Source organism: Ceratotherium simum, chromosome 8 (genome assembly GCF_057802395.1).
Source record: "Ceratotherium simum simum isolate JZ-2026a chromosome 8, ASM5780239v1, whole genome shotgun sequence".
Classification (NCBI taxonomy): domain Eukaryota; kingdom Metazoa; phylum Chordata; class Mammalia; order Perissodactyla; family Rhinocerotidae; genus Ceratotherium; species Ceratotherium simum.
In genome coordinates, this window is record NC_141907.1 from 31,101,226 (window position 1) to 31,118,486 (window position 17,261).

At 42.7% G+C, this 17,261-nt stretch overlaps 1 protein-coding gene across 3 annotated transcripts in view; it reads left to right on the forward strand.

The window, feature by feature from the left end:
* PGCKA1 (PDCD10 and GCKIII kinases associated 1) overlaps positions 1-8,819 on the forward strand; it is an 83,678-nt gene extending 74,859 nt beyond the window's left edge. For all 3 annotated transcript variants that reach the window (XM_087434176.1, XM_087434175.1, XM_087434177.1), the window contains exons 3-4: positions 5,771-5,824; positions 7,082-8,819. In XM_087434176.1, the coding sequence (XP_087290302.1) occupies positions 5,793-5,824; positions 7,082-8,006 (957 nt within the window). In that variant the 5' untranslated portion in view covers positions 5,771-5,792 and the 3' untranslated portion in view covers positions 8,007-8,819. The remainder of the gene's footprint in view (positions 1-5,770; positions 5,825-7,081) is intronic.
* Positions 8,820-17,261: the final 8,442 nt, after the last annotated feature.

The following is a 17,261-nucleotide window of genomic DNA, read 5'->3' on the forward strand; positions in this document are numbered from 1 at the left end:
CTATAAAGCACCTGGCAGTTTCCTCAGCACTTGGTAGTTATTTTCATTCATTCTTCTTGAGTCCAGGAGCTTAGTACCCAGAAGTGACTCACTAAATATTTGTCCACTTTCCCTACTGGCCCCGTTACGTGAAATCTCGGACTGTTTTCTAAACATGGCAGGTTGGTTTTTCAAAATGGAACTGAAATTTAAGTGTTTAATTTTATTGGGTCTCTCTTCCAAGTACTCCAACTTCTATAAACTCACACCACTTGCTAGCAGCTGCTTTAAAAGCTCATGGAATAGAACGCTTGCAGCAGAACATTTTTGACGCTTGGAATTGCACAACGGAGGTTTTGCTGTTTCCCAAGCAGGGAAGAAGGAACCACAGTCTTTCCTTCCCATCTCTCAGCTCATGTACTTGGCTTTTCACTTTGGACCACTGGGTAGTGTGAGATGTGATATGGAAAGGGATAGACCTCCTATGGGAACAGTGTCTAAAATCTCATACCCATCACTCATTCATTCGCACTTGTCACTCGCCAATCATTCCTTCGTTTGAACAGCAAGTGTGAAGTGCTCTGTGTGAGCTGGACGCTGCGCTGGGTTAGCCATTGCCTGTGAGGAGCTTGTGTTCAGTAGGGGAGGCAGACAGCTGACGACACCAAAGCACTAGACTGTGAGTCCTCCTCTAAGATGGGGCAGCCTCAGGGCAGGAACTATAACTTCTTGGCCTTCAAAGTTCTAGTGCTTGGGGCTGGCTATTGGGTAAAGGTCTTCAGTACATACTCAGAATGACAGCAAAATTCAAAAAGGTCTGTGGGCTTCTGGTGAGCTCCTTCCCAAGACCTTTCCCCACCTGCTTCTCCATAGGGAAGAGCTTAATGTCAGGGATTGCCTGTGGGTGTTAGGTCCTGGCCCAGGGACAAGCAGAACAAGAACTGACATTAGATTAGTGCTTTTTTTTAATTTCCCACTTTTTTCTTTTACTTTTTAATTTTGACATTATATCAATATGACTTACTGAAAAGTTGCAAGAAAAGTACAAAAAATTCCCATATGTCCTCTACTCACAGTCCCTGAATGTTAACATTTACATTGGCTTTATTCTTCTCTTTCTGTACATGACCACACACACACACAACTTTTTTCTGAATCATTTTAATGAGTTACGGATACCATGCCCCTTACTCTTAACACTTCACTGTTTATTTCCTTAGAACAAGGGCATTTTCTCATATAACCACTGTACAATAATCAAAATCAGGAAATTAACGTTGACTTAGTACTACTACCTAATCTACAGACCTTATTCAGATTTCACCCATTGTGTCAATAATGATCTTTTAGCAGAAAGATCCTGCATTGCATTCAGTTGTCATGTCTCTTTAGTCTCCTTTAATCTGGAATAGTTCCTCACTCTTTCTTTCTTTTTCATAATAGTACATTTTTTTTTTAGTACAAACCGGTTGTTTTACAGAATATCCCTCGTTTCGCGTTTGACTGATGTTGTCTCCTGCTTCAGTCCAGGTTATGCTCTTTAGGCAGGAAAATCACAGAAGTGGTTCTGAGTTCTCAGCGCATCCCATCAAAGGCACATGTGGCTGCTTGGTCTCCTTACTGGCAATGTTACCTTTGATTATTTGGTTCAGGCACTTTGTGCCAGGTTTCTCCACTGTAAAGACACTAATTGACCCTTAAGCATGTGATGGTGAGTCACTTTGAGACTAAATATTCCATTCTCCTCAAACTTTCACCCACTAGTCTCAGCATCTGTTGATGATTCTGGCTTGAATCAGTTATTGTTAGGATGGTTGTCAAATGGTGATTTTTCTAGTTCCATTATTCCTTGTGTGTTTGTTAGCTGAAAGCTCTAAGGCAGAGCTTTCCCTTTTTTAAATTTATGGTCATGTGTCACTTAACAATGGAGATATGTTCTGAGAAATGTGTTGTTAAGTGATTTCGTCGTTGTGCAAACATCAGCGAGCTTACTTACATAAACCTAGATGGTATAGCCTACTACACACCTAGGCTACATGGTACTAATCTTACGGGACCACCATCATATATGGAGTCCGTCATTGACCGAAACATTGTTAGGTGGCGCGTGACTGTATATCAGTGTGAATTCGTAAATCCTTGTTTTATTCAGTGGATTATAATCCTTTATATCAGTAGTATTTATTTTGCTGCTCCAGTTGTTCCAGATTTGACTGGTAGAACCCCTACGAGCTGGTTCCTATGTCCTTTTGACCTGTCCTTGTCATTCTTTAAGACCATTACTATCCAAAGGCAGCCCTTTCCAGCTGGGTGGATCCTTTTTCTGTATTCCCTTGACTTCCTGATGAATACTCAGTCAGTTTCTCTGCCTGGTTAGAAAACTCCTGGCTCTCCCTGGTGTCCCCACTTCTCCCCACCTCTATCACTACTCCCTTGTGAAACAGGATTTTCCAGCAAGGAGACTTGACTGGTAACTGATGGGACATTAGCATGTCCATCTTCAAACATAGGACTGTTTAATCTCAACACAAAATGCAGGACAGGATCAACCCCTGACACAGGACTCCAGGAGCGGACGGGCGCCAGCAGTGGTGCACACGCCATCCTGATGGTGTTTGCTTTTCCCCTGTGTAAACCAGGTGATGGTTGTGAAGGATTTGCCCTTTGCGTCTCTGTTGCTGTTTTATACTCCAAAGAGAAAGCAAATTTTGATTCTGCTCAGTAATAAAGGGCACCTAACAACTGAATTCTCACCTTTAAGCTAACTGTTGTCCAAAGGCAAGGGGGAGATAAAGCAGACCGACTGCCCATTTTGAGCTTAATCTTACTTCAGAAGAGCACGAATTTTTTCCCCCTTTTCCATGTATCACACTGGACAAGAAGTATTTCCTTTTTGCACCTGGAAATGAGAGAACTCACTAAAAACAAGTTCTGGATGTGGAGTGACATATAAAAAGAGAAATAAACTTAATTTGATATCAGGAACCATCCTATAAGGAAGAATAATTGTAGATACAGGCAGGCAGGGGTTGGGTGTAAATACACTAGTCCCCACCCTTTTCGTCAGCAGTGACACAGCCTTGGACGTTAGAGTCTGTCTCATTGAGAGAAGGAATGTCGCTGGGGAAGGAAAACACGGAGCGAGGTGAGAGAGAGCAGAACCCCTAACCAGGAGGAGTCATCTCCAGCGGGCTGAGGAGAGGCGCAAAGCAAGCCCCTCAGGTACAGGACCAGGTCTGTGGGAAACCTACGTGGTGTGGTGCCCTAAGGGAGGCAGTGAGGGGAGAAGCCAAATTGATCCTGAAAGAGGAGAACCATCAAAACATCCTTTACAGTTACATGGCTTTGAAGAAAAATATAGATCCTGTGGTTTTCCTGGAGGTGGGGAGGAGGGAAGCCCAAAAGCCACAGATGTAAGTTCTATAAGAAACAGGGAAGTGGTGGTACTCAAGTTGGGCTCTTAAATCTCAGCAGTCCTCTCATTTCAATGCACACAGCCACAGCAGCAGAGGGTGGGGACAGACTCTCCAGCTCCAGCCTGGCGAGAGTTCCCCAAAGTCAACCTTGGGCAGCCTCTGAGACTCTGGGAACCCAAGGTGTCTCTCAAGACATGCTGCTTTCTTTCTTCTTTTCAGAAGGAAACCTTCCCCACCTAGCACTCTTGAACTCACCATCCTAAAGTTGACCTACCTGATATTTTTCAATGATTGCTGCAATTACATTATTATGACCCACAGTCTGCCCTCTCGAAAACTTCAAAGCTCTTTTTTCCTTTTCTTTGCGGTTTTTTTTTTTTGCCACCTCTCATCCTGGCTGATTGTTTTTTTAAACAGAGTCCAAGATAAACAGAGGTGCTGCATGTGTGGAAAGGGGCAAGATTTTAGAGCAGGTTGGGGAGGAGGGGTCGGGATTGGTGGGGTGGGGTAGTTGATGGAGCGGAGGAGGCACACGTGATTCTCTTTGTCTATCCTATTTATCCAACTGATATAAGAATTGTTTCCAGAAAATGGACATAAATGGGGAGCAGAGGCTGGGAACAAAATCCTGGGCTTTGGAAATGGGCTCTTTTAATTGACAAAGCTTTGAAGAAGGACAAGATTGTGCACACATATTCCTGGCTAAGCCCCAGTGATTTCTCTCTCTGTGGAACTGTTGTTGCACTTTGGGTTTGTGTCTTTCGATTGGTGCCACAGTTGCTAGAAATAGACCGTTTGGCCCTTATTCCAGAAACAAATAGTACTTGGTATTGTTAATGCTCTTGTTTGCATGCGTATGTCATGGCAAGTAGATTACATCTTTCTTAGGTGCAAGGCTCCATCTGTTTAAAATTTCTTTTGGAACATGCTGTATATCCAAACAGGGCTGAGTAGTAAGTATAAGCTTATCAGGAATGTTAACGCGTATAATGCCGAACACCACTATATGGTAGATGTATCATCCCCATTTACAGATGATATAGCTGAGGCCCAAAGTCACACAGCCAGTAAGAGGCAGAGCTGGGCTCTGAACCAGATAATCCAGGCATATCTCCCCATCTCAAATCTGTAATCACATCTGAAGAGAGTTTTTGGGGTTTTTTTTGCCATGTGACGTAGCATTCACAGATTCCGGAAATTAAGATATGGATGTCTTTTGGGGGAGCATTTTTCAACCCTCTACAGGGGTTATTTGTAGATCTTATTTATCATGGAAACCTCGTGCCCTGTAAGCAACCAACCAGTCTATACTTCCCAAAAGCACAGGCACTTTCTCTGTAGGTAAAGGCTTATAAAGCAGGATCCTGGGAATCCATCCATGAGTCAAAGAAGGAGGGAAAGAGAAGAGGGGAGGCAGCCAGTGACTGATGTCTCTCTCCCTAGTGCACACGTCTGATGGAGACAAAGGGACTGCAGCTTTAGATTCTATTGTTAGCTTGTCTTTTCAAAGGTTGTAGATGATAGAAATGGAGAACTACTTAAAGATTCCTAATTTTTAGGATTTTGAGAGGAAAGACCAGAGCCACGTAGTCAGTTTGACATGAAGAGAAGATTTTGTTCAGAGGGAGATTATCAGAAAAAGTGCAATTTGGGAAAAGGCAGGGGACAGTGGGCAGGTGGAAAATGAGAGAAGCACAGAGCTGAGTCCATCTGCCACCAGGGAGCCCAAAGGGGCGTGTCCTTGAGCTGCAAGAGAGTCGAGTCCATGGATCATAGCCGGGGTCGGGCCAGTGATGGGAAAGACAAAACAGGAGCAGTTTAGTCCAGGTCGCGCTGGCTGTGATGACTCCGGCTGTAGCCTCCGCGGGACTGTATCGTGGAACACGTGGTCAGCTGCCTTATCCTGACGTCCTTTAATACTTGAGTAACTAATCCTGGCAAGGACTCCTCTCCCCTGTCTTCCGCCTCCTGCTGCTGCCCACTGGGCTGCACCGTGGTTAGGTTCCTGGGTCCCCAGTTGAAGGCAATGGAGTAGAAAACGCACAGATCCTTCTCAGTCCCGCCTTTCTCTCCCTGGCATTCTTCGGCCTGTGTTTCCTCATTTGCAAAATGGCGACAACAGACCTAACTCCCAGGGTTGGGGAAAGGGTCATGCACAGAGACAAGTGTCAATGAATGTTCAAGAACTCTGAATTGAACTCTGAACTCTGCATGAAGGTGTTTCCAGTAACCAGTGCCCTCCCTGCCCCACATGTTTCCTTTTTGCCAAAAATTGTGCCTCTACTAACTTTGAGTATCTAAGAAAGAAAGAGCAAACTAATTCCTGTTAAAATATGATTCACTGTGTTCTCTCCTTTCTACACTTTCTTTTGCAGATGGTAACAAAAAATAATCCAGATGGGGTGCAGGTGCTGTAAAATGATACAAAGGTAAAGTTGAAAAACACCTCATCCGGGTGGAGGAATTCCTGGGGCACTTTTAAAGACCCTGCATGGATTCAGTGCCTGTATCCAGCGTGGGGCGTGACCAGCGCTGCCAGGAAATTAAGCATCCGGAACTGCTTTGATATCGTTTAAGGGGACATGTGGCCTAGGTTTTTTAACTTTTTTGGCTCACTGCTCAAGGCATATTGGGAACACGATCATGCTCTGAGACTGAATTTGGTTTGGGTTGAATTTACATTTCTCCAGAGAGCTTCAACGCAAAGAAAAGCTTGGGTTTCAGAGGATGCCTGGAATGGCGTCACTGAAAAGAAATCTCCCAGGCACATATGTATTTTTAATTTTGTCCGGATTCTATTTCATAAAAATTGGGTTAACATGAATAGAATTCTACATAAAATAAAGCGAAAAAATTACCTGATTTTGTTTCCTTAACAAATAAAACTCTTTATTATTCCAGTTCTGTTCCATATCTGTATGCCTATATTGATTTGTGCGTGCATGCGCGCACACACACACACACACGTTTTACTCCACTGTAATCATAATGTGATGTTAGGCTTTATTCAAAAAACATTCATTATAATAAATATTTGTTATAAGTATCTTTCATGCCAGTCCAGACTTCATATTTATCATTTTAATGACTGTATAATATTCCACTGAGGGTGTACCATCAGTACTTCACCACTTATTTCCCTGTTATTGGATATTTTTTTAATTTTTAAATTCCATGAGCCAGTTTGTACTTTACCTTCTTCCCACCCTCTTTTGGATCTCTTCTTCTTTTTTTTTTTTTTGTGAGTAAGATCAGCCCTGAGCTAACATCTGCCAATCCTCCTCTTTTTGCTGAGGAAGACTGGCCCTGGGCTCACATCCGTGCCCATCTTCCTCTACTTTATATGGGACGCCACCACAGCATGGCTTGACAAGCGGTGCAAAGGCAAACCCCGGGCTGCCGCAGTGGAGCGCCCACTTAACCGCTAGCGCCACCGGGCCGGCCCCCTGGATCTCTTCTTAAGATCTATTTCCAGTGGTAGAACATTTTTATACCACCTAGATCTATTTGATTTAGACACACATATAGGCTTAAAAGAGTAACTGATCACAGAAATTAACAGAAATAGTAGAAAGAAGCAGAGCCTGCAGTGGAAAGTATTAATAATGAAATTTAGTTACTAATAACATTATTAATAAAGTTAATTAATAATTAACCTAACTGGTCTTCATTATTCTCACCCCCAGCTATTTCTTTGATCCAGTCCAAGTGTCCTCCCCTGGCTATGTCAACGAAGTGAACAGCTGCAAGTCAGATGAAGATGACACTGTTAAATTAAAAGGCAAGCAGAGCAACGAAGTCCTGGTGCAGAGAAATGACCTTCAGAGTGAGGGCTTGAAGAGGACCGCGAGCAGAAGCAGAGCGGCTGGTCCGCAGGAGCCCTGCTGGCCTCACCTGGGACTGCTCCCTCAGGAGGACACGGGAGGGGGACCCCGTGCCGAGAAGACTGGCAGTGCCATCAATGGCATCGGCCTCGCCGCTGCTCTGCAGCCCACTGGGGATCCTGGGCCCCACCAGGGTGACAGGGGCTCCTGGGCCAGTACCTCGAACAACATTCACCCGACTCAACCCTTCCTTGAAGAAGAGGGCACCAGGGAACAGGACTGTGTGCTGCCAGCCTCAGAAGAGACCAGAGTCATCCAAAACGGAGACTCCAGAGCTCCTTCCCAGGCAGAACACGGTGCCTTGGGAGTACAAGACCATGTCCTCCAGCTACCAGCCCCGGATTACCCTCAGCTTTGGGACTCAGCTGTAGACAACGTTGATCATGGAAAACACGATTGTCTTTTCAAGAGCCATACCACGGAGGAGCCCCTGGAGGGAATTCACCCCAGCGGTGGGGAGCATGGTTTGAATACGCCCTTCTCCAGGAAGAGAAGCTGGGATTCATTAAACGAGGCCGTGGCAACAGAAGTTCTAAGTGTGTACTTTAAAGAAGAGGATCCTGCTCAGGGCGTGCCTGTGGTTGATTCGAGAAACGGGTGGGAGGATGCCCATGGCTCCACTGGAGACAGGAGTGGGGAGATGGCAGACGAGGACGCGGCGGTGGCGGAAGCCCTGGCGGCTTTAGAAGCTGCGACTGCAGGAGAAGATGAGGATGAAGCGGATTAGGGGAGGGGATTTGTACAGGCAAATAAGCTAGTGTCCTGTGGCCACGTGGAGTGTTGCTCCTTAGATGCAGCGCTGATACTCTGTAGCCTGCACTGGTGCAGTCGTATGGTTGTTTACATCCAGCCTCTGTTCGGATGCTTGGGAGCGTCTGTGCCATGCCACCTGTTAGATATGGAGAACATCACTGTGTAGACGGGCTGTCACTCAGGACACCAGAAGAAAAGCCAGAGTGGGCCATTGTGCCGGTGTCCACAGCACATGCCGAAATCAAACAGCCTGCTCACCAACCCGCAAAGCTCCCCCAGCGCACCTGTACCACCTGGAGAATGTGCTGAAATCCCAGCGCTTAATCGCAAGGGCGCAGACTCACAGAACATTCTGTTTGACTGTAAATTCTTTATTTTGCTTTTGAGAGCCAAACGTTGTGCCCAACCTGGAAAAGGTAACTACTCCCATTTAAAGTGCCTAATGTGTCCCACTAAGAGCATGGCTTACCTTCAGGGACAGTCACCCAGGGAACTAATAACTAACCACTTGTTTGACAGAGTGAAGCTCAGCGGCTTTCAGGGTGGAGCAGAAGCCACCAGTAAACAAATGGTTAGTCATTAGCTGTGACACTGACCCCTTGACCTTAACTGTTTTACATTATTACTTTTTAATCTCCTCTGGGTTTGCGGAGGCCTGTCAAAATAATTCGTAAAACTGCTTGTGTCATATTTGGGTCTTAAGTTCATGAGATTTGGAACAGCAAAGCGATATGTGGAGTATTTTATGCCATTTAATGTCTGATTCTGATTAAAATATAACAGTATATATGTCTGTCTGTCTTAACTCAAAGGTGGTTCTAATTCTCCCAGACTGAGTGTCTGTGACCCTTGACGTTTCTTTCGATTTAAAGAGCTAGACTCTTAGATGACAGTTGAGGAGGAGGCCAAGTCGGTTTCCCGAGAATGGCTTTGGCTCTCTGCCCCTGGAGTTCAGACTCTTGACACCGTGTCTACTGGGCTGATCTCACCTTAGGATGAACAGCCCTCTCTGGGTTTCAGCCTTCTAATATATAAAACAAGGACAGTCATTCTGACATCACTTTTGGAGAATTTAGAGGATGGTCAAGACTACAGTCATGCATTGCTTAGTGACGGGGATATATTCTGAGAAATGTGTCATTAGGTGACTTTGTCGTTATGCAAACATCATAGAGTGTACTTACACAAACCTAGATGGTACAGCTTCCTACACACCTAGGCTACATGGTACTAATCTCATGGGACCACTGTTGTATGTGCGGTCTGTTATTGACCAAAACTCATTATACAGCGCATGACTGTATCTAGAAAAATATAAACATGGATGATGCTTTAGTATGATGTTTCATAACACAGGCTCTGAAATCGGACTGACCTTGGTTTGATTTCCAGCTTTGCCATGTCACCTTTGGCAAGTAATTTATCCCTTCTACTTGCCTTTCTGTTAAGTGAGAATAATAATAGTATGTACTTGTAAAGATTAAATGAGATTACGCAAATGTTTAGCACAGTGCCTGGTACACAAGAGGCATTCAATAAAATAGTGTCTTATTGGTTAAGAACAAATCCTTTAAAAATTTTTTTACATCCTCACAACTGAAAACTCCAATATTGTGGAGTATTTATAATGTCATCAATGCATTTTGGTAATTATACAACATAAAATGTGATTTCTGAGCCTTCCAGCATCTTTAAAGTTGCCACCTTATAGATGCTTAACAGATATACATTATCCTGGGTTTGTGTGGTGGCAAGCCATTTCTACATACATGGTCACTCAGAGCCCTTAAAAGATGAACTGCTGGCATTATTAATTGCATTGTGTTTGCTATTGTATTTAGTACAGCAAATGCTTAATATTTCACAGTGATTCCTTCAGCAATTTCTCAAGTGTATCTGTTGGGATTAGGTCCAGCTACACGTGGTAAATGGCTTATAAAAATAGAGACTTATTTACCTCTTATGTAAAGGAAGTCTTGAGGTGGCAGTACAAGCACAGGAATGTTCCATGGTATCAGTAACCCATGCCCCTTCTATCACCTTGGCTTCCTTCTCAAGATCACTCTGTGGTCCAAAATGGCTACTGGGGCTCCAGTCATTGCATTTGCTTTCCATGCAGGAAAAAGGATAAAGGGTCAGAAGATCTCACTCCCTCTCTATTAAGGACCTCCTGGAAGTGTATATATAAATATATATATATATAATATATATATTTATATATATATAAAATATATATTATATATATATATATAAAATATATATATTTATATATATATAAAATATATATTATATATATATATATAAAATATATATATATAAAATTCACCTTCCACTTATACCTCATTGGTCAACATCTGGTCACTAGGTCATATCTAGCTGCAAGAAAGGCTAGAAAAACTTATCTTTTATGTGAGTGCATGGCTTTCCCAGATAAATTCAGGATTCAGTTACTGAGGAGAATGGATGTTGAGTTTTCAGATGGTCAGCTTAACAATCTCTGCCACATCAGGTCCTCAAAACACAAAAGCCTAGGATCGAGCCAGTTTGCAAGAGGTTGAAAGATTGTATTTACATTTAGTATGACACAGGAGGGGTTTAAACCTTTGCTCCAGGGGAAAGAGGACGGGACGGCTACAGCCATCCCAACTTCCTGCTGGTATCTCCAAAACAGAAGGATGGAAGAGGAACTTCAGACAAGAAACGGGTCCAGTGAGGTATTAGTGCAGACAGGTCTCTTTCCCTTGCTCAGAAACACACTTCTGCATTTATATGCATAATTTTACATTTTAGGACTGCTGCGGATATTTCACTGTGATTAACAACTCTCTTAAGTTTTAAAGATTCTTTTTGTGAAATAACTGCTTCAAAAAGGTTAATAGATGACTAAGAATTTCAAGTGTTTTTTTTAAAAGCAATCCTGGCCCCTTTTGTTTTTACCCCAATATCCAGGGTCCACCAAAGGACATCGGAGGAAAGTCAGAATGTTCAGGTTAAAAAGAAACTGCGGGTTTTAGCTTTATCCACCAGGTTGTCTAGCAGCTGTCTGAGCATCCTACTCTATATATAGTGTCTTCTCTCTGCAGCCTGGTGCCACCCCTTATCAGAAGAGTAGGGGCCGGCCCCGTGGCATAGTGGTTAAGTGCCTGAGCTCCGCTGCTGGCGGCCCCCGGCTCAGATCCCAGGCGCGTACTGACGCACTGCTTGTCAGGCCATGCTGTGGCAGCGTCCCACATAAAGTGGAGGAGGGTTGGCATGGATGTTAGCTCGGAGCCGGTCTTCCTCAGCAAAAAGAGGAGGATTGGCGTGGATGTCAGCTCAGGGCTGGTCTTCCTGACAAAAAAAAAAAAAAAAAAAAGAAGAGTGATGCTGCCAGTAGTGAGCCTTTTCAAACATTCTGGACAATTTGACAGCGCAGACGCACTCTGAATTAAGGCCCTGGCTGTGATCAGGAGTGGACGTTACAGTGCACAATCTTAGCAAATTGCGTCATGTGGATATCTACCATGTTAAATCTTAATTTTGATTTAAGATTATTTCTATATTACATGGAGGTTTCTTGAGCTCTGTGAAATGAAGTTACATTTCACTTTTTACTGGGGGCAGTTGAACTCACATATAAATATGAAATTAAGTGTTTTTCCCTGGTTTCCAAGGCAGGTAGTAGCAAATTGTTATAACTGTCGAACCAGATGCCCAAAAGAATCAAGAGAATTTGAGGTTTCTTAGCACACGCCCATTTGTCCATACTCAACAGTTGGCTTTTTGCCATGTCCCTCTTTCTACCTCCCTCTGCCTCTGACCCAAAAGGTAAGATTCTCTGTTCTCTTCCTAACTCTCCCATCAGTATCTCCAAGCGGGAGGCCCTAAGAAGAATGAAGGAGACACCAAATGCAAGTATGTGAGCAACGATCTGCTGACTTCTTTAGTTGTATCATCTGTGTGCAGATACAGGAATGAGACCTCCCGTCTTGGATTTGGACTTTGTTCTTTACCAGGGGGACTCCTATTTGCATGAGTCTGTATGGTGAAAATATGGAAATTCTGTTTATTTTTTTTTCCTCTAGATTAAACCTCATTCATTTTAAAATCCTCTATTTTGGAACTGGGGATAATTAAACAGAGATAAGCTGACCTTTGTTTTTTATGGTAGACGCTTTCCCTGTTAATTTATGGAAAAAATATGTTGCTCATTTATTTACTACCTTTGTAAGTTTCTCCAATGTATCAGGTTATAGGTGACATATCTAAACAGTCTGACTTTTGAAGCACCCTCAGCCACTTTAAGAAACAACATTTTAGGCAAACCTACTAAATAGGCTGATTACAGATGATTCTTACCTGCACATTGAAGTCAGTCACTGGGAGTCAACTATTAGCAATTTTTTTTCACAACTAAAGCGACTATAATAACAAGTGCCTTTTGCCCAGGTCTAGGATAGTATAGGGCACAAGGGGGGAACTCTACATTATTTGTTAAAGGATAAAAGCTTTTCACAGTATAGTTGAGGAGACATTGTGCAGCTAACTAAGGTTCTGAATGCTAATTATGAGATTGTGTTGGAATAAAGGTATAAATATAGGGCTGTGGAGGTACAAGTCTATGTGAATTTGAGAGAAAAAAAATTATTTATTTTTCCTGCTCTTCACTCAAGACGGCCCCGCTCTGTTTGAACAATGAGGCTTTCGGTGGTCTGTGGAAAGGTGAACAGAATAGAATGTGAGCAGCTGGTGAAGGTTTGGTCTCTATAATGAGGCCACGTTACCCTGAGGACCTTAATCCCAAATTGAGACAAAAACCATAAGAAAACCAATGTTTGAGGCCAAGCAGTGGGGAACTTGGCTGACCACATTTTTTAGTAATCTTGAATTCAATCTTTCAAGTCCTGGGAGAGAAGGAAGGATGTGTATTTGTGTAATGAGACTCGGATGTCAGTGTTCTCTTGGCTCCTAGTGATGTAAATAGTGCATGAGGATTGCCTTTATAGTGGTACCTGCAGCCATGTGTCATGACCTCCAGGTCTTCAGAGGTTCAGACCACACGGAACGCGCCGGGCACTTTACACACATGCGCCTCTTTAATCCCATAAACCTGGAGGGAATCAGCCTGTGCCTCTTGCTGGCTATATAGCCTTGGGTTTAGTTTCTTGACTTTGCTGAGCCTTAGTTTGCTCATCTGTAAAATGGGGATCATTCCTACCTCCCAAAGTTGAAAGCTGATGTTCTCAAATTTCACTGTGCTTATTTATAAAAAATCAGTTCTCTGGCCTCACCTCTCAGAGATTCGGATTCTGTAGGTCCTGGGTGAGGTCCTGGCATCTGCATATTGATGTGGGTAATTCTCCAGGCATACTTGGAGAAACACTAAGATTCTAGTAGGAATCAACACATCGTTTTGATCTTGCACGAGTTATCAATACAAAATTTTGCACTCCTCTCCCTAATAGAAGCATTTTTACAACTAAATGTACTGTCCTCTTGTACTGTCATATACTTGATAGAAAATATTAAGATGAGATTACAAATATCAATCAGAGTTTTAATATTTTCTTCCCACACCTCTGGGTTATGTGAAACCTACTTTGAAAACCACTGATTTAGAAGCTCAAATGAACTATCTATAAGAGCTCTTTGTAAATAGACAATATTAATATGTTTTACAACATATCCAGCATTCATATGTGTGTGAGCCATACACTTAGAATATGAGGGAACATGAAAATGCACACCTGATACCACTCATCTGCCCCTTGGAGCCTGATTTTTAGGAGACTTCTGTATTTTCTGCTCTTAGGCATTTTGGAATAGTTAATATAAAACTAGGGTAAAATAGACCTAGAGATTAGAAGGTAGACAAAGAATTTCACTCATCTCTCTTATCAAAACCACACATTCCAGACTAACATGAGGGAGACAGTTGAGACAAGCTGATTAGAACATTTGTTTAATCGAGATCTTGCTATTTTGAAAGCAAAACCATAAAATTTTCTCTTGACATCAGTTACCAACCTTAAAAAAAAAAATCTCACAAAAAATTTCATTTCCAGGTCCTAGTCCTCCTTTTCCATTCTCCAAAATAGTCCTAAAGCTGTGGAGAATGGCGCATGTAAATCTTGGTATGCTCATATAAACAAGGAAGATTTCACAGGCCAAGGAGGGCTGAGGGTCTCTTCTCATTAACTAATATGCCCTTCTCATTAACTAATGTTGATGCTTAGAAAGGAATCAAAAGTTTTAAATTACCCATTTATGAAGCCATAAGATCATAGGCTCTAAGATTTTCATGACATCAGCCATTAGCCAGGAGACTAACCAGGAACTGTTACAGTATTTAAATTAAAAGTTCATAGAGAAAAAAATTCATAACAAGAAAAACATCTGCAAAGACATTATTTCAGAATAATTTGCCAAATACAATTATTGATATAGAAATCTTATTCAGTACTAATTTCTGGCAGCCATAAAGTTATGGTTTTTGGTTTTTTATAGGTGCAAATATAGCTTAACTCTTTTAAACTACGATTCGTTAAGCATTGAGTACAGTCTAAGTTCTGCATATGCATCACTCACTTGAGTCGACCATGACCCCATGAGTTGTAGGTATGATTCTCCCCATTTCACAGTTGGAAAAATGGAGGCTCAAAAAGCTAACTCATCCACAGTCATGTAACCAGTCAGTGGCAGAATCTCAACTGAAGCCAGATTGAACAAGAAATACATAGTACAGCCTCTCTGTGGAGACAGCCACGTTGCCATCAGACAAAAAGAAGGGCTGAATCAAAACGTGAAATTTCAAAGAAAAGAAAGTCTTTGGTTTCCACTGTTTCAGGGAATGCAACAATCACGACAATAAAGTGAATTCTGAGATGATTGAACAGTGAGGCAACTTTAAAACAAGGTGGTGGAGATAGAGACAATTCAATTTTGGAAAAGTAAAGTTATATGTATGGTTAATTGGGAAAGAAAGTTCTTTTCGGGTTCTGAGAAAGATTTTAATAAAATCTTATTTTATAGAAAATCTCTGGAACTGTCTACTACCAATGATACTTGGGTTTTTACAGTGATCATAGGACCACGAATTTCTTATCCTACAAAGCGCAAAGTGGACCCGTGGGCCATACCTGCCTGCCACATGAAGAGCCAGTACAATGTATCCTGAGATCCCTTTCTTCAGTTTTGTCACCTGTAAAGCAGAAGTGATGGCTTCTGTGATGGCTAAGCCTCCCTCCAAGCTGTAATGAGACTTACATGAGATAGAGAGTAGAAAGTGCTTAGCATATACCCAGCACGAGATAAAATAATAATATTAGATGGGATTTTATTACCTGGTGAAGGTCATCTCATACTGGACCACTTTTTATGAGTAGTGCTCAATACTTTTTTTATAAATAAATTCTGACTGCTATGACCCCCAAAGCTCTCTGAACCACTTCTAATAATATTAAACAACTTCGAAACTAGTTAAGTCCTTTTCTATCTACATCATTAACAATCTTCTCAAGGCAAAAATACATCTTGGAGGCACTTCAAATTTAGTATTTTTTTATTCTCATTATTATTTTTCTCATTGTTTTCATCATTTAAACATGGTAGGACACAAATTATGCTTAGTTACAATTTTAAGTCACACTGCATTTGAAGTGATATTTTAGGCATTAAAATTGACCTATTTTATCCTTGCCCTAAATAAGTTTTTATAAAATAAAATGCATTTTTTTTTTTATGAGGAGGACCAGCCCTGAGCTAACATCCAATGCCAATCCTCCTCTTTTTTGCTGAGGAAGACTGGCCCTGGGCTAACATCCGTGCCCATCTTCCTCTACTTTTTATGGGACGCCGCCACAGCAAGGCTTGCCAAGCAGTGCGTCGGTGCGCGCCCGGGATCCAAACCAGCGAACCCCGGGCCGCCGCAGCAGAGTGCGCGCACTTAACCACTTGTGCCACTGGGCCGGCCCCAAAAATAAAATGCATTTTTAATACAAGACAGAAACTTTGAGAGGATTGATAGGGTTGGTTGGTTATTTTAGAGGCATTGTTTGGCCATTCATAGTAAGTAAACCCATTAATTTTGCAATTTGGATAATATGATTTCAAGAACATTTTATCTCCAATTTCTCAGCTAGATTAACTTGCAAATAAAACGGAATTAAGTTATTTTTAAACTCACTGAGATGGCTATACTGCATTCATGTCTTATCATAAAGAGTGATAAGATAAATGACAGCCTGTACTAACAGAAAGAGCATGCCCCTTATCTTGTAGATCTGGGTCCACTCAACTTCTGGGTGGGGAACTCCTCTCACAGTATTTGGCCTGGTGCCTGGAGAATCTCAGGCCCTGCTTCTACCCTGGTCCTTCTACTCTCCTGACCTGCCTCCCAGCCCCTGGTCCATCCTCAAATGTTAGGCAATGTGACTGTGGCGGAAACATCAAGAACCAGCTCTCAAATGGCCAAATTCTCATCATTCTATGGTTTATTTCTCTAAAGAGAGGCTGAACTTGGCAGCTCACTGAGTGAGCGCTGACTTGACCGGCCCTGTGCTAAGGAGGCAAGCTCCCTAAAAGTCACCTATTACCTTCACTCCGTAGTCAGAAGATTGCAGCCCAAAGAACTCAAGGTCACAGCTGGCCCAAGGCATCCGAAGGCCACATCTGTGCCTTATGGAAGCTATAATCATGAGCCCCAAGGCAAACTAAGGAAAGACAGTGGAAGGGAGGTTATTCTAGGGCAATAAAGGGGAGAGGGTTTGCAAGAGCATTTCAGAACAGAAACCACACGGTGGCCAGGCCCCCTGGCTCCGGATTCGAGGCAGCTTCATCAATCTCAGCAATCTCGGGCCTGGCTCGATTCCAGGACCTCACTGCCCATGTGGCTCTGTAACTCCTCATGTCTACTTTTCTGTGAATAATTGCATTGGTCAGGGAGTTTTGTTGTTGTTGTTTTATTGTTGTTGCAAATGATTGCTAGAAACTCAACCCAAACTAGGTAAGACAAAAGAGGAATGTTCTTGGAATGTTCATAAAACTCAGAAGGGCACTGAGCCTGCGCCTCGAAAGCAACCTCTTCCCTCTGCACGTTCCCTTCTTTTCCTCAGACCAGCTTCTCCACACAGCAAGAAACGTGGCCTCTGCCAGCCCCTCAACCTACAGCTTTGGCCCCTGGAGAAATAAAGCCCTTTCTCCAGCCCCGGTTAGCCAGCATTTCAGGGAGGGGCTCTACTGAGCCAGGTCA